The sequence below is a fragment of the Camelina sativa genome, chromosome 11 (assembly GCF_000633955.1).
Source record: "Camelina sativa cultivar DH55 chromosome 11, Cs, whole genome shotgun sequence".
NCBI classification, from domain to species: Eukaryota; Viridiplantae; Streptophyta; class Magnoliopsida; order Brassicales; family Brassicaceae; genus Camelina; species Camelina sativa.
In genome coordinates, this window is record NC_025695.1 from 25,037,322 (window position 1) to 25,055,803 (window position 18,482).

General features: G+C 36.4%; 3 protein-coding genes across 3 annotated transcripts; 1 reads left to right on the forward strand and 2 right to left on the reverse strand.

Annotated features, from left to right (window-relative positions):
* On the reverse strand, positions 4,722–5,703 carry LOC104724199 (ribulose bisphosphate carboxylase small chain F1, chloroplastic). The gene is made up of 3 exons (XM_010442646.2): positions 5,476–5,703; positions 5,260–5,394; positions 4,722–5,108 (listed from the first exon to the last, which is right to left on the reverse strand). The coding sequence occupies exons 1-3, from the start codon at positions 5,644–5,646 to the stop codon at positions 4,869–4,871; spliced, it is 546 nt and encodes a 181-aa protein (XP_010440948.1). The 5' UTR covers positions 5,647–5,703; the 3' UTR covers positions 4,722–4,868.
* Positions 10,737–11,759, reverse strand: LOC104724198 (ribulose bisphosphate carboxylase small chain F1, chloroplastic-like). Its single transcript, XM_010442644.1, has 3 exons — positions 11,531–11,759; positions 11,311–11,445; positions 10,737–11,159 (listed from the first exon to the last, which is right to left on the reverse strand). Exons 1-3 carry the CDS (start codon positions 11,699–11,701, stop codon positions 10,920–10,922), a joined length of 546 nt encoding a protein of 181 aa, XP_010440946.1. The 5' UTR covers positions 11,702–11,759; the 3' UTR covers positions 10,737–10,919.
* Positions 14,448–16,256, forward strand: LOC104724197 (uncharacterized protein At3g43530-like). The gene is made up of 5 exons (XM_019231942.1): positions 14,448–14,527; positions 14,710–14,860; positions 14,992–15,717; positions 15,797–15,964; positions 16,074–16,256. Exons 2-5 carry the CDS (start codon positions 14,717–14,719, stop codon positions 16,254–16,256), a joined length of 1,221 nt encoding a protein of 406 aa, XP_019087487.1. The 5' UTR covers positions 14,448–14,527; positions 14,710–14,716.

Consider the following 18,482-nt stretch of genomic DNA (forward strand, 5'->3'; position numbering starts at 1 on the left):
TTTATTTATAAAGACGCATGGACATATTTCATTATTAAGATACCCTTTCTTCAATAAGTATTCGCTTAAGCGATTATACCACATTCGCCCAGATTGTTTTAATCCGTAAAGTGATCGCTGTAATTTGATTGCACAAATTTCATTAGACTTAGAGTCTTTTGCCTCAGGAATTTTAAATCCTTCTGGGATTTTCATGTATATATCACTATCTAACGATCCATACAAATATGTTGTCACTACATCCATAAGGTACATTTCTAAATTCCTAGAAGTCGTTCAGCTCATTAAGTACCTAAATGTAATTGCATCCATGACCGGAGAATATGTTTCTTCATAATCAACTTCAGGCCTTTAAGAAAAACCTTGTGCAACAAGTCGGACTTTATATCGTGTGATTTCATCTTTCTCATTTCTCTTTCGCACAGATACCCACTTGCAACCAATATGTTTAACATCTTTAGATGCAATGACAATAGGTCCAAACACATTTCTTTTATTGAGGGAGAGCAACTCAATTTGCATAGTTTTTTTCCATTTCTCCCAATCACGCTTATGTTGGCACTCTGATACGGACCTTGGATCTGGATCATCTTTTTCATGATTGATCTCTTTATATACAAAAGAGTGAATATACCATTATCATCATCAATTTCATCTCTAGCCCATAACATTGCATCTTGAGCATAGTTAATAGAAATCTCATATTTTTCAGTATCATCCTGAGAACTTTTCTATTTATTTAGTTCTTCTTGAACCTTTTCATCACCAATTTTCTTTTTCTTTCGAGGATTTTTATCTTTAGAGCATGTTGGCCTCCCATGCTTTAGTTGAACCTTAGGTTCATTAGCTTTGCTTCCATCAAAGTTCTCTCTAGGAATTTCAACTCTTGATGGTACATTTGCAGCGGGGATATATGACTTTGTCACCCTTTTTGTATCTATGAATGCATTTGGTAATTGATTTGCCAAGTTTTTTAAAAGTACAATTTTCTGAACTTCCAACTAACGTTGATTTGTAGGGGGATCAAAACGTTGATTTGTAGGGGGATCAATGTATATCAAAGATGGTGTATACCATGTGATATCTTTTCATTATTGTTTAATACCTCCCCCTAACGCTGGAAATTCATCTTCATTAAAATGACAATCGACAAACCGTGCTGTAAACATATCACCAATTTACGGTTCAAAATACCGAATTATACTCGGAGACGCATAACCGACGTATATACCCAATCTCCGTTGTGACCTAATTTTTGTTTTTTGTGGTGGGGCTATAGGAACATAAACCGTACATCCAAAAATACGGAGATGAAATACGTTTGGTTCTTGGCCAGACGTTAATTGCAAAGGGGAATGTTTATTATATGCACTTGGTCGAATCTAGACCAATGCTGCAACATGCAATATAGCATGACCCCATATAGAAATTGGGAGCTTTGTTCTAAGTATTAATGGTCTACCAATGAGTTGCAACTGTTTAATCAAAGATTCAGCCATGCCATTTTGTGTATGAACATGAGGAACCGGATGCTCAACATCGATTCCTATTGACATGCAATATTCATTAAAAGCTTGTAAAGTGAATTCACCAGCGTTATCAAGTCTGACCTTCTTTATGGCATAATCATAGAAATGAGCTTTTAACCTGATTATTTGGGCAATGAATTTTGCAAAAGATGTATTTCGTGTTGTCAATAGACATACATGTGACCATCTACTAGATGCGTCAATCATCACCATAAAGTAACAAAAAGGCCTGCATGAATGATGTATAGGTCCACATATATCACCATGTATTCTCTCTAAGAACATTGGTCAAGGAATTAAAATGGAATCAAACATCCTTACATTGGCAAGATCCTCGAACTCTAGCATGTGATGCAGAGGTTCAAAAGATTATACATTTACAACAGCTAGCTAATCAATTGCCAGATTCCTTTGCTGACCCAAAGAGAGTAACAAAATCGTACATACCAGCTTGCAATGCACCAGTACGTATTGATGTTCAGAAGGAACACAATAAACAAGTTGCTATAGAGTCTAAACCACGTTTGAAACGAGGTAGACCGTTAGGTTCCAAAGATAAAAATCCTCGAAAGTCTAAAGGTGCAAAACAGACCGAGGTTCAGGGAATTATAGAAAAACCAGACATGGCCGCGGAAATAATTAATGTACCAGGTGAAGTTCAGGACGCTGAACCTCAAGAACCTGAAGGAATTGATAACAATGAAGTATCAATCAATTACATAATGTCTGGAATAAAATGGAACCGGAAAAATGTCGACATTGATGAAATATTTATAAACAAGGTAGCACTTGAGATAAATGAGGATCTAGAACCCACATCCATATTAGAGTGCACTCAAAGTAAAGATTGGCTTAAATGGAAAGAAGCCATTGATGTGGAGTTAAACTCTTTAAAGAAGAGAAGTGTGTTTGGTCCGATCTTAAGGACGACACCTACCATTAAACCAGTTGGACACAAATGGGTCTTTGTAAGAAAGAGAAATGAGAAAAATGAGATAGTGAGATACAAAGCACGGCTTGTAGCACAAGGATTCTCTCAAAGACCCGGCATAGATTATGAGGAGACATACTCCCCTGTGATGGATGCAACGACTTTTAGATATCTAATAAGTCTGGCCATAAAAGAAAATTTGGATTTACGGTTAATGGATGTTGTAACCGCCTATTTATATGGTCCACTGGATAATGAGATTTATATGAGATTACCAGAGGGTATAGAACATAAATGTAAAAATGGTACTCGAGACCAATACTGCATAAGGCTAGACAAATCGCTTTATGGACTGAAACAAAGTGGTCGAATGTGGTATAACCGACTAAGTGATTATTTAGCCAAGAAAGGCTATAAGAACGACCCAATCAGTCCATGTATATTCATAAAGAAGTTTGCAAACAAAGGATTTGTGATAATAGCAGTCTACGTGGATGATTTAAACATCCTCGGTACCTCTGGGGAAATCGCCCAAACTGTAGAATACCTCAAGAAAGAATTTGAGATGAAAGACCTAGGCAAAACAAAATTCTGTTTGGGATTGCAGCTTAAGTACAGAAATAATGGGATCTTTGTGCATCAAAAGGCATACACAGAAAAAGTACTCAAGAGATTTAATATGGAGCAAGCTCACCCATTGACTAGCCCAATGGTTGTTAGAAGCTTAGACTTGGATAAAGATCCATTTGCTCCTAAGAAGGCCAATGAAGAAATTCTTGGACCTGAAGTGCCTTACCTCAGTGCTATAGGAGCGTTAATGTTCCTGGCTAGTCATACTAGGCCGGACATATGCTTTGCCGTGAACCTCCTAGCAAGATATAGTTCTTGTCCAACTATACGACACTGGAATGGTATTAAACACGTACTACGGTACCTGCGAGGGACGATTGATTTTGGTTTATTTTATACTAACCATAACCAAGACGGTCTAGTTGGTTTTGCTGATGCAGGTTATCTATCCGATCCACACAACGGTAAGTCACAAACAGGTTATGTGTTTACGCACGGCGGTACGGCGATCTCTTGGCGTTCGATGAAGCAGAATCTTGTGGACACATCGTCAAATCACGCGGAGATCCTAGCCATTCATGAAGCCAGCCGTGAGTGTGTTTGGTTGCGGTCTATGACTCAGCATATTCGGACGGATAGCGGCTTAGAAGACAGCAAGGAAGCAACCGTCATCTACGAGGACAATACGGCTTGCATTGCACAGCTCAAGGAAGGATACATCAAGGGAGATCGGACGAAGCACATACTGCCGAAGTTCTTCTTCACACATGAACTACAAAAGGCCGGAGAAGTTCAAGTGGTGCAAGTACAGTCCTGCGACAACTCAGCCGATCTCTTCACCAAAGCATTGCCGACATCGACGTTCAGGAAGCTCACGCACAAGATTGGAATGCGGAGACTTCTGGACTTGGAGTGATGTTTGGATCAGGGGGAGCAATGTGTGCTGTACTCTTTTTCCTTCACCAAGGTTTTGTCCCATTGGGTTTTCCTGGTAAGGTTTTAATGAGGCAGCATCCCCTAAGCACATTGCAGCGATCCCATCCAACATGGAACGGTCATCTCGTCCAAGGGGGAGTGTTGTAAAACACTTGTGGACTCTATAGACCGGCTCGCTCACAGTCCGTTAGGACATGGCCATTCGGCCCATATACCGGTCCGCACATGTACGGCCCATCGGCTATTACTTCATGGCCCATGGCCATTGCTTTCGACCCATGATCTATCTTATGTACTCGATTACTTTATGGGCTTTAGCCTTTGTACTCATATATATATATACTTGTAACCTCGACGTTCATCAATAAGACTAAGAGATTTCGCTCCCTAAATCCTCTAGTTTACAACAAAAAGTTAAATTTTGTTCTTATTAAAAACACTGGACACATAAAATATAAATCCATATGTCGTCATAAACTACCAAGAATATTGTAAATGTATGTATCATAGGAAACTTGTGAAAAAGAAAATGATGATGAATAGTGTATGAAACTCTACATAAACCGAGTATGATACTTTCTAACATCTAACGATAAATGATACTTTCTAAATTTTACACTCTATGTGACAATGTTTTCTTACTAACGTTATCCAACAATAAGTTGTTTTTCTTCAATTCTCTTTCGTCTATTTTCATATCGTAACTTATAATGGAAACCTAATCGACCATCGGAATAAAAATCAAGACGCAGGGATATATAAATTACATTATTCATAAATCAGACATTTGACAATCCGATATAGAAAATGTCTCAGAAACAGAAAAAAAAAACAAAAAAAAGCACTGACAATAGGAAATGAAATGAGTAGAGATAATTTATATGAATGTTTTAGAAAGGGAATTAAGCACCGGTGAAGCTTGGGGGCTTGTAGGCGATGAAACTGATGCATTGTACTTGACGGTTGTTGTCGAATCCGATGATCCTAATGAAGGCGTTAGGGTACTCCTTCTTGCACTCTTCCACTTCCTTCAACACTTGAGCGGAGTCAGTGCATCCGAACAATGGAAGCTTCCACATTGTCCAGTACCGTCCATCGTAGTATCCGGGTGTGCTTCCGTGCTCACGGTACACAAATCCGTGCTACATACACATGAGAAAACCATTTAATACAATTCACATTGGAAGATTCACATGGTGAATCAATATTGGTTTAGAAAATCCGGCTATTGACTTTGGTTTCTTGCAATGTAAGTAAAATTAGAGAAAAAGGAAGAGTTATGTGTTAATTTACCTCCAACTCGAATTCAACACAAGGAATCCACTTGTTGCGGAGAAGGTAGTCAACTTCCTTACCCAATTCGACATCGGTAAGGTCAGGAAGGTAAGATAGAGTCTCAAACTTCTTCTTTCCAATTGGTGGCCACACCTATATAATTCCCAATTCCAATTATTTTCAGTTTTGTTCAATTACATGAGACAAACGAGTGTTATTATCAATGACATTTACCTTCATGCAGCTAACTCTTCCGCCGTTGCTTGCGATGGAAGTAATGTCGTTGTTGGCCTTGCGGGTGACGGGGAAAGCAGCGGATGACTTCAAGCCGGTGAATGGAGCGACCATGGTGGCTTGAGCTGGGGTGGTAACCACAGCAGCGGAGGAGAGCATAGAGGAAGCCATTGGTACGTCCTCTTGTTGTTTCTCTTCTTCTTTAGCTCTTTTCTCTTACTTGTTTGTTTTGTCTATTGGTTTGGTCATGTTTATATAGTGAAAACCATAAGAGGCAAAAAGCCCTAATGATCAAAGGGTCCAGGATTCATGATAACGTGGTTAACTGCCACAGGATTAAGGAAAGGTGTTGACACCCTTATCGATTCGGACCACTAGGATAAGGCCGTGTGGCAGAAAACTCCATTATCTTATCTTTCTCTTGTGAGGAAACGAGTGAAGTGTGTATGGTTACTGGTCTCCACTTGATCGGTTGCTTTTGGCTCCTTCCTTTTTGGAGAAATTAAATTAGACGCGTTAAAATTTATTGTTTTTGGACCTTTATCTACCATGTATGATTTAGCTTGGCTTGACTTGGTGAATTAATAAGGCCGCATTTATAAAACAGATATGAGAAACTTCTGTACTGCTTCGGTTTTATTTTTAAACGAAGAAGATGAAGAGAGAACAAAAAAATATAGTGTATAGAGTTGTGTCTCATTTTTAATTGAGTATAATCTATACTAATAATTGGGAAGCACACTTATAGATAAAAGAAAAAAAAACAAAATCATATCAAATATCTATGTTGCCAAACAGACCCAATTTCCTACATATTAAAAAAAAAGATTAAACAACATCTTTATTTTATTTTAGGAAATCATTCAAATTAGTTCCATAATAATCCGGTTATTAAATTTAAACTGTTAGATAATCAATTTACTTTATAAAAAATGAATTTAATCAATTTAAGAAAATCTATAAAAATCATAATTTAATCAATTAAAGAAAGTATATATTAATTAATTCTGATTTTTGGTGATTATTCAAAGAAGAAATCTGTTAGACGAAGAAATAAATTATTAAAGTTAAACAAAAATATAAACCGTTATATTAGAAATTTTTAATACTATTCTTGATTTTAGGAAACCTTTTATAACATACATCACTAATTCGGATAACGGATAAAAAAAATAGAAAAGATTAATATCAATATTTTAGGGAAGTAAACAATTCGGTATCCTAAATAGCTTAAGTACCATAAGGTCACAACTAATATAATAGATTACCAATAACGCAATAAATCCATTTATAGGAAATTCTTATTCTACATTTAATAACTATCCATAGTAGTTCCTTAGCATTTTATTTGAGAGGTCAGAAAACTAGAAAATCACACAATCGTTGCTTAGAGTTTATTTGAAAATCTTTGAAATCGGATTTTGTGATAACTGATTAGCCATATTCGGATTTTCTAAACATATTCCACAATCAACTCAAACATCTTATAAATACACGCATCGATTCTAAGTTAGTACTCACTCTTAAACCTTCAAAGTTCAAACTTATTCCAAAAATACAAATAGATGCTGATGTGCAGAAGATGCTACCAATTGATCACAACTTCCGATGATGCAATTTTTTAGGAATTTTTTTTATTGTGATTAGTTTTAATTAGTGTTTGTTCTATGTGTTTAGTTTGGAAATCATTCATCCTCATCGTTTTTTTTCTTTTGTATCTTATAGATCTCTTAATGAAAAAGAGTTTTATGGAACAAACTACTTTTTTATGTTGTTCTTATGAAACTTATTATAATTGTTTATATATTTTTGTATATTTGTCATGTATGGTTATGTAACTTAATTAGTGTCTATTGTGATTTCTCTAAAGTCTAAACAAACATTCAAATGATCAAAAAGAAAACTTACTTTTGTTGAAGATAGCTCTCAAAATTAGTTGGTTTTGTATTTCACATGCTTTGATCATATACATCCCTTAAAGCTCATGTCTCTCTCAACGGTTCTTACGACATCAAATCAATGTGAACCAAAAAATTATCATCAAGATTTTTTTTCTACTCATTGTTTACCTTGCTTTCAACCATATGAAAGTGCTTTGATCAAGATGTCTTTCTATTCACAATCGTAGCTCTAAAAAGTAAAACACCTAATTTTCTCATTAACTCTATCTTTCCCTATAAATACATGTATGATTAAACTCACAAGGTCTCATTACTCATTAGTCACATTTTTTAGAAAACGATTTATAAAATAAAAAAATCGAACCTATTTTATTTTTGCTTATAAATTTTTGATGTATGAAATTTTTTGTTATATAATTACTGAGGGATTTTAGACATTTTACATATGATATTTTATTTTTAGGTGAAATGCACTATACGAGATCGTTTCTTACGAAAAATTAACAAGAATGTAATGAAAATTCTGGACTTGGTACCAAAATTATAAACATGTGGGTCTTGGTTTTAAAAATAAACAAAACTAAATATAAAATATTAACTACCTAATATTTTTTTTGGAAATCGTTTATATCTATTTACATTATAATCATCAAGCTATAACTTTAAAATTGTAGATATGTGAATTTGTTTGATTAGGTTTTATATTTTGAGATATTTGAGTAAAGACAAATCAATTTAATACAATTAAATAAAAAAAACCATCATTTAGTTTAAATTTTAAAATTTTCTTTAACAAAGTTATACTAATTAGTTATGATTAGTATATATGGAAATAATAAAACCGTAATTGTATTTATCGCTTTTGTTAATCTATTTTAACACATCGGAATATGTGATTACTTAAATTCTAAATTACACATATACCACAAATTAAATCTAACAAAACACGTAAAATTTAAATCATTTAATTTTAATATTAAACTAAAATCTGTCAAAATCTAATTTTATTATATATAGAAATAAAAATTACTTTATTTTCTTTTCTTTTTAATGTTGTTATCGTTAGATAGAAAAAAATTGGTGGTGATATCTAATTCTCAAAATCTCAATATTTGAGTAAGGGTCAACTTCTAGACGTGTAATCTCTACTTTGGGATGATTATTTGAATTTTTTAGTTTTTTTTTATAACCTGTAAATGGTCTCTTTTACACAAAAAATCTGATCTAATAGGAAAGAACCAGTATGAAATGGGAACACTATTTAAACTATTTCTCATAAAAATTTAGACAAGAAACAGAGGTAAAGAGACGAGAGTATAAAATTTGGATGGTTAAGTTTAATTGTAGCTTTCAAATGCAACGCTCTATTGATTTTAAATATCGGGACATTAAATAATGGGTACGAGAAATCTATACACTAGACTAAATACTTGAAATAAATGAAACTCAAATTAAACCCAAATTTGTTTTGACACCCCTAAACAAACAGTTGGAAATGTTTAGATTAATTTAAAATAATATACACGTTATATCACTTATCTAAATTATATCTTAATTTATATATATATATATATATATATATATATATCATCCATACATGTCTGAGTAGAGCTTTACGTGAATTTTTTTTAATTTTAGAAAAATTTACACAAACATAATTCCGCATGTACGTGCGGGTCCGAACCTAGTATGAGGTAAATTGGTTTTTAAATCTTGTAAAACCTTAAATTTTGTATGACCATATCCACGGTTAAGCTCGTAAAAGTCGTTGGTTTGATCAAGGGAAGGGAGAAACCGAACACATTCGTTCCATCAAACGTTTCAAGTACCGGAGTAGAGGACATGATCAGGGGAAGAGAAGACACAATCTACGTCGAGGACGTCTATGAATATAAAGATCGGACTAGACCATCCCCTATTCGGCAGGATATCAACACCGATGGTGTTATGAAATTTGGGTGAAGACAATGCAATTTCCACTTCTGTAAATATCAAACTAGCCAGATTAACAGTCAATATTACTACAATTTCTACTAACGTTTGTAATCATTAAATAAGATCTTGTATTTTCTTAAGACAGTTATGTTTTACCTCGTATTGAATAAAATTGGGTTTTTAATTTTATTTTAAGGGCCATTGGTTTTCCAATTATTCTTTATCACAATTTTTTTTATTTATTTTAACAAGCAAATAATTTTTTTTTACAATAAATGGTAGTTTAACAGATTCCGTGACACAAAATTTACGTCGCCCCATAATACGAAAGGTACTAAACCGATGCCATATTATCAGAGTCAGTTGATTAACGACATTAACCGATATAAAACTGACGTTAAAAGCCTTGTTTCTTTTGTAGTGCGGCCACCATGTAAACTTAATCATATACGCAACAACGGATCATGAGGAATGATCATAACTCATTTTAATGGACGGTTTGGAACCGAGGCAAGAAGTCAGTCAAGTCACTGATCACCTTAAAGCTCTTCATTAACATGTCCCCCATTTAAATCATATGAGAGAAGCAGCGTGTGCGAAGTACAAAATCACCAAACCTTGTCATGGATAATAGCTCTCCCCTTTTGTTCTATACGCTATTTATTGTCTTTTTAAGTCCTACTTTTTCGTTTTTTTTTTGTTTTTATAAATTTTTTTACCTTGGATTTTATCTGACTCCGAAGATGAGAATATAATCCAGGATATTGACAAAATGGTCCGTAATTTCAATTTCTTTATACATTAAAATTTGTGTTTTATCTTTTAATTTTGCACATTATGTGTATTCTGTTTGCATTGAAAAGTCCAAAAACATTGATTTTTTTTTTTAAGAAAACTAAAAACATTTAGAATTTATTATAACTTCATATTGTTCAACTTATAACTAATATGTGTTTCAGCTTTGAATGCATAGCCAATGATCTAATTTAACGTAAACCAGTTTTCACAATTAGCAAATTCATGCTCGATTAATTTAAGTCTTACTTGATCCGTGCTTGTTATGATGATATCTCTGTATTTTTTGGACTTGAATTAAACTTATTACCCAACGTTGGATATATATGTTTCGGTTTTAAAAGATACATTTGGTTGGATTTCCTTGACGTCTTTCACTATCTTTCGATAGCTCTACTGACTAGTTTTATCTTTAAAATGGCTAAACCCTCTGACTTAAACTTTAGTTTTAAATCATGGAGGGTCGATTGATTCAGGCATCTTTGTGATGTAGCAAACACTTTTCTCTTTCTATAGAGCTTAATGGTTTAGTCTAGTGAAACAAAATAAATAATTATTAGGGGGGATTTAGAGGAACCAAATTGTTGTTTAGAGGAACTAAAACGAAAATAAAAGGGCTAAGGGAAAAAGTAAAATTAAATGAGTAGATATTATTATTAAAGGGAAATTGATATATAAAGATAACCTTCAACATTTTCATTTTCAGAAGATAATCTCTCAACTTTGAAGTCGGCTAATTAAAATCTTAAATCTGCGTTGACCACACAGAGTTAAATTCTGACATGATCAACGTCGAATATTCAAGAAAGGGAATTAAGCACCGGTGAAGCTTGGGGGCTTGTAGGCGATGAAACTGATGCATTGTACTTGACGGTTGTTGTCGAATCCGATGATCCTAATGAAGGCGTTAGGGTACTCCTTCTTGCACTCTTCCACTTCCTTCAACACTTGAGCGGAGTCAGTGCATCCGAACAATGGAAGCTTCCACATTGTCCAGTACCGTCCATCGTAGTATCCGGGTGTGCTTCCGTGCTCACGGTACACAAATCCGTGCTACATACACATGAGAAAACCATTTAATACAATTCACATTGGAAGATTCACATGGTGAATCAATATTGGTTTAGAAAATCCGGTTATTGACTTTGGTGTCTTGCAATGTAAGTAAAATTAGAGAAAAAGGAAGAGTTATGTGTTAATTTACCTCCAACTCGAATTCAACACAAGGAATCCACTTGTTGCGGAGAAGGTAGTCAACTTCCTTACCCAATTCGACATCGGTAAGGTCAGGAAGGTAAGATAGAGTCTCAAACTTCTTCTTTCCAATTGGTGGCCACACCTATATAATTCCCAATTCCAATTATTTTCAGTTTTGTTCAATTACACGTGACAAATTAACGAGTCTTATTATCAATGACATTTACCTTCATGCAGCTAACTCTTCCGCCGTTGCTTGCGATGGAAGTAATGTCGTTGTTGGCCTTGCGGGTGACGGGGAAAGCAGCGGATGACTTCAAGCCGTTGAATGGAGCGACCATGGTGGCTTGAGCTGGGGTGGTAACCACAGCAGCGGAGGAGAGCATAGAGGAAGCCATTACTACTTCTTGTTGTTTCTCTTCTTCTTTTTCTCTTTTCTCTTATTTACTTGCCTGTCAAATGACTTGGTCATCTTTATATAGTGAGAACTGCAAGATGCGAAAATCCCTTCAATGATCAAAGGGTCCATAATTGATGAAACCGTCATTAGCTGCCACAGAATTAAGGAAAGGTGTTGACACCCTTATCGATACGGGCCACTAGGATAAGGCCATGTGGCAGAAAACTCCATTATCTTATCTTTCTCGTGTAGGGAAACGAGTGAATTGTGTATGGTTACTGCCTACTGGTCTCCACTTGACTGGTTGCTTTTGGCTTCTTGTTTTTGAGGAAAAGAGATACCAGACGTTTGGTCTTAAATATAATGTGTATTATCATAGTATTTGTGATTCAATTTGGCTTGTAATTTACTGATGATTTCTCTAAATAATAATGTACTGATAATACGAAAACTGTGTAACTCGTTATCGCTTATTCATTATGAGAGTGAATCGTCATGCCCATTTTTAATCTTAGAAGAGAAAGTTTAGTACAGTTTATAATATCATTCCTATTAGAATTATAATGTATGTTCTATATTGTCTATGTAGTAGGTGCGATCATTATAATTATAATTTTGTTTTTTATAAACGATCTTTTACTCAAAATTAAAAAGGTTACAAGAAGATATAGAACAACAATATATGAAGGACTTTTCTCTCAAAACCTAGTTTTACAACTCGCCGCCGCCTAAGGTCCGCTTGCCTTTCCGCCGCTTGGGGCTTCACCGGCGGTGTGAGAGGGCTCCGTTTTTCTGTTTTTCTTTTTTTTCTTCTTTGTTCTTCCAGTTGTAGTAGTAGGGAGCCTCAATCTCTTCCTCACTGGTCATGCTGATGAGGGTTCAACCGCGGAGTTGTGATGATGCGGCGGTTAAAGCTACGGAGAAAGATCTCGGATCGCTCTCCTCTCCGGGAGAATGGTGGTGGTTCGATGCAGATCCGGGCGGCCTTCTCTGCAGCTTCATGTGTCAGATCTGGGTCTTTTTCCGGAGTTTCTCTGCTACCTCCAACCTTCTGCCGGAGTCACTAGCTGACCGGATTTTAATGGTTGAGTCGGGCTTTAGTTTTTACCGATTGTTGGGGAGTTTATTGTGGGCGTCGGTGGCCGAGTTTTGAGAACTTTCTCAAAACCAGCATTTCTCGGGAGCTTCCTCAAATTTCTGGTGTCAGTCCGGCCAAGAAGCGAGACAACAAGGCTGAAGCGAGACAACAAGGCTAGTGTTTCAGGGCATACTAGATCGACTCATTGCATTTGGTCCAATTCTATGGAGGGGAATTTATGTTCCTTTGTGTTGGATGTAATGTTCTTGGATAATGAATAGTTGTTGTTGAGCCAAAAAAAACAACAACAATATATGTAGGTAGCAGCAAAAAGGATATAGAGTTGTATATGATGGCTCCGAGAGCAATAAGGGCGAATTTTGTATATAATATATATGGCCAGAAGCTGATGCTTCATTGGCTTGTCCTATGGGCCGGCTCTGCTTATGCCCCATTTAAAATATGGCAACTCAAGATAATTCCCACCATGTCAACATAAAAGCATGGAGGCCTTGATGAATCGTGGGAAATTTCATAACACACTTCAATGGACGGTATGAATTTGAGACAAGAATTCACCCCAAGGCAACATGAAGAAAAAAAAGGTCATGGATCCACGACTACCACCTTAAAGCTCAGAAATGGCCCATTCGTTTCAACCGAAGCAAGTACAAAATACAAAGTCAAACCCGTTCAAGAAAAGACTTGCCTGGGGAAAAACAATCACAAGCTCCACCCTCAGCGAAACGAAATATGCGAAAACGAGATTATCTTAACCCATTCAACTAAGTTGCAAGGTACTGCCCTTTCGTTGTATATACTTGTTTTACTAAAAGAAGATTTAATCTTTCATTTCCTAGGATTTTCTTTACACTAAAACTATGTGAATAAATGCGGGGAAAAATGGAAAAGAATATTTAATAATTCATTTTTTATTCTTACTGTTTTTTTTTTCTTTTTTTTTTTCTTTTTTTTTTGTTGTATTTTACCCTTGATTCTTGCATTGTATACATATTGTTTTGATAGAAAAATCCAAGAATATTGGATTTTTTTTTCTTTCTGAAGAAAACTAGAAAAAACCATTTTGGATGCTACGTTTTCAACTTTTCATCATCATTTATAATCGACTAAAATTTCATATTTCTTTCGTTAATCTTGAACTTTCGGAAAAAATAAGTCTTTTACACTTTCAAGTTAATAATCATCTTAGGGAACATTCTCCAAATTTTAGATATTCATGCTTTGATATCTCCATTATAAATTTCATTGTTGTCGGTCCTTGCTAGATACGATGCCATATTTTTATTTTTTGGACTTGAATTAAACTTAAAACATATATCCCACTTACGGGTTTGTACCCTTTTATTGTCTAATTTCATCTTTAAAATGGTTTAAACCATCTTTGTTATGCTTTCACGTGCAATTTTTTTGGACTAAAATTTAATATACCCTTCTAATCAAACTGGTATTCTCATATGTCCCTGCGAAAATAACAAACTATTTATTTATTTTTTTAATCAAAAATGTGGTTAAAGACAAAGAAACCTATATCATTTTTGTTATTTACAGATCCAACCACCTTATACCCACCCAAACCCACAAAATTCGGACAATCCAGTTGAAATCGGATCTCTCCTTTAACTACCCAACTTTCGAATTCCTTCATTCACGACTCCACTCTCCCTCGTTCAATTCCCGTTAATTATTCTTCTCCCTCAAGTGCAACTAAGGATAACTCGATTCTGGGTAAGTTGAAATAGGTTGGGGTTTTTCGAATTTGGGTTATTTGTTTTTCAAAATCGGGTAATATGGGTTTCGATTTTCGATAATTTGGTTTTCAATTTTGGGGTTTTGTCGATTTTTTTCATGAATTGGAGTGGAAGTTGAAGTTGAAATCAGTTGTTGTTTTTTGTGTGCATGTGTGGAAGAATCATAATGGTTCGTACAAAGAACCCAAGCTATGTGGAAAAATCGAATCCCCCAGCAGATCTCGAAGAAGAAGCAACTCGTGGAGATGAATCAGAACGTGATTCCGATAAAACGGACTCAATTGAGAAGTCAAATGATAAGGATTCATCGGTAAGTATCTCTCCCTATATTGGTATAACCGTATAAGAATTCGTTCTAAAAAGTATAACTGTATAACTTGGTATAACTTAGAAAAGGTATAACTTAGAAAAACTTGGTATAACTAGATATGTGTCTTGCAGGAATCTGAGGATGAATCCGATGTAATGCAACCTTTGAGTATGTACTTTGATTACTCCCAGTATACGAAGCCTTTCAAGATGTCTGGAAAGTGTTATATTTCAGAGGCGGTAAACTTATTAGGCGGTCATCTTAAGGAAGAGGAGTTGGAATGGTTCTTAGGGCACCCACAGTTCAAGCATTTCTTCCATATGCCTAAGGATTCAAATCATAAGTTGATGGGTATGTGGATGTTGTTGCTTCTCACAGCGCATTTGGAGAAGAAAAATGAATGCTGGTCCATTGTTAATGGGACTCCCATCCGGTATTCTCTCAGAGAAATGGCAATCATTTATGGGTTATATTGCCATCAGTATCCAAAATTCAAGGATGGTTTGGGCAGTTTAAATTTTGCTCGTAAGCAATTTAAAGGTAGACAAATAATACAATATGGAGATGTCAAAGCGAAGCTACTTTCGATGAAGAAACCTTCAGAGGATCGTTTGAAGATGGCCGTACTGTATTTTTTATCTAGCGTCATCATAGGGAAGAAAAAGGGTGGAAAGAATGCACCCTCTGTGGAGCCTTTCTTTCTTAGAGCTGTGGATGATCTTGATTTGTGTAGAACATTCCCTTGGGGTCGAATGCCATTTGATGAGAACATGAAAGACATGTTTCATTTGATGGGACACTTTGATGGAGTTGTGGGTCCACAGTGGGTCTTTCCTAGTTTCATCATTCCTTTGGAGGTAATTACTAGTTTTCAAAATGTACAACTTAGTATAACTGGATCCAACTAAACATTGAATGTTCTTGTGTTGTGTGTAGCTTCTTGCGTTTGAAGCAATTCCTGTGCTAAAGAACACCTTCCGAGAAGACGTTTCTGATTCACATGCACACCGTAACTGTCCTCGGATGTGCAAGATGAAGTTTAAAGCAAGTAAGAAGAAAGGTTTTTCTTTGAAAGAAATATATGACCAACTTGGTACAACTAAGGTTAGTTATTCATATTCATTATTTATGTAAATTACTTATCAGATTCATTATTTATGTAACATTGGTTGATAGGAGATTGATAGTATGTTATGTTTGTTTATTTTGACAGGAGATTGATAGTATGTTAACTCCAACTCCTCGGGAGGCACGCCTTTTAGCCATGATCATAGATGAGGATGGTGGCTGGGATGATGCGGATGATCCAGTTGCTGATGGTTGGAGCAAACGTTTAATTGAAAAGGACAAGTCAATTTGGTTTGAAGAGCTTCACAACCTAGATGTGGCCGCCTGATCATTTGAGGCTAATCCTGTGATTGAGAATGTGGATCCGAATGATGTGGCTAAGGATGATGCAAATTCGGAGAATGATATGGTAGGAGGTAGCTTGATTCAGCTAAGAGCTAGCTTGATTCAGCTAGAAGATCTGGTGAAGAAGGGGTTTAAGGAAATCAACGAAAAATTTGATGACATGGATGCTAGGATCAAATCGGTGGAAACATATGTGAACTGGGAAAGAAATGGAGAAGGAGTTTTTCCAAGCGAGGAATTTGGTGCAAATGAGTGTGACGGAGTTGGTGCAAATGAGGCTATAGAGGAGGAGGATGCCGAGAAGGAGAAGGCCGAGAGGGAGAAGGCCGAGAAGGAGAAGGCCGAGAGGGAGAAGGCCGAGAAGGAGAAGGCCGAGAGGGAGAAGGCCGAGAAGGAGAAGGCCGAGAGGGAGAAGGCCGAGAAGGAGAAGGCCGAGAGGGAGAAGGCCGAGAAGGAGAAGGCCGAGAGGGAGAAGGCCGAGAAGGAGAAGGCCGAGAGGGAGAAGGCCGAGAAGGAGAAGGCCGAGAGGGAGAAGGCCGAGAAGGAGAAGGCCGAGAGGGAGAAGGCCGAGAAGGAGAAGGCCGAGAGGGAGAAGGCCGAGAAGGAGAAGGCCGAGAGGGAGAAGGCCGAGAAGGAGAAGGCCGAGAGGGAGAAGGCCGAGAAGGAGAAGGCCGAGAGGGAGAAGGCCGAGAAGGAGAAGGCCGAGAGGGAGAAGGCCGAGAAGGAGAAGGCCGAGAGGGAGAAGGCCGAGAAGGAGAAGGCCGAGAGGGAGAAGGCCGAGAAGGAGAAGGCCGAGAGGGAGAAGGATCCAGTGGATAAGGATCCAATGGAGAAGGATCCAATGGAGAAGGATCCAGTGGAGAAGGATCCAATGGAGAAGGATCCAGTGAGATACGAGAGAAAAAAGAGAACAAGAGAAGGAGACAGTGGAGAACAACTTGGTACAAAGGTGAAGATTATAAGTAAGAAGGGGACGGGACCTTCCGTTGTCGTAAGGAGTCAGAGTCCTATTATAACAAGGCAGAAGCACTCCAAAAAGTAAGGAGCATGTAATCTTGTATGAGTCAGTATGTGAACTCTTTGGTTGTTTTTATGTTTTTTGTTAAGTACTCGGAATGTTTAACTAGGTACAACTCTGTTTTTTTAAGTACAACTCTATGTTTTTAAGTACAACTTGGTTGGAATGTTAAAGTCAGTATGTGAACTCTTTGTGTGTTTAAGCAGACAAAATAACACACAAGAACAAGACAAATTACCGGCAATCGTCAAATGGAACCAGACAAACGATCCTTAGTTATACCATTACAAAGAACAAGTTTTACTTAGTTGTACTATTAGAAAGTACTACGTAGTTGTACCATCTTCCAAGAACAAGTTCTACTTAGTTGTACCATCTTCCGAGACATACCACAAGAAGACATCCAAAAAAAACGAGAAAACAGATCTGCTTAATTTTCTTCATATCTCTGCTCCTATCCATCTTCAGCTGTCTAACTTCTTCTTCGAGGACACCCACTTGAAAATCTAATTGTTGTACTTCATCCACCAATGCCTCATCAACCCATTTAAATACATGTGTGTCGTTGACAAGCTACAATCATAACCATTTAAATACACGTAAAGTCAAATCCAAACCATCTTCCCATTCACGATTTACAACTGGTGTGACCTCAGAACCTTCAATCATATCACAGTTATCTGCTATTGCTCGTTCTTCAGACTGTTCTTGATAAAGAACCATGTTCCCATCACTATTCTCCATCATCTCAAAACGTTCAGACGGCTCACCTTCATACATCGTGTTCTCATATGTCGCTCTACTACTTGAAATCAACTCCTCATTAAGTGAACAACCTACAGTCCCTCGACTTTGCTCATCCCCCTGATTTATTTCAACATCATTCACGACTTCCACATGCAAAACTTGGAATTGATCTGGATTCATTTCCAAATAACACATCAGATCATCATCATCATGTATGTGTATCGGTCTCTTAGGATGAACTGATTCGGGAACGTAACTCAATTTCAGCTCAGTCATAGTTTCATCAACCTTCGCCTTTCTGCATATTTTCTGCACCAATGCAGAATAACTGACCTCTTCAATAGATGTCTCCATTCTAAGAGATTGATGAACTTTTTCTCTTGAAATCCATCTTAGTTCATTTTCCCTTGTTGCATAATATCCCCCGTAATCAAAAACGATGAT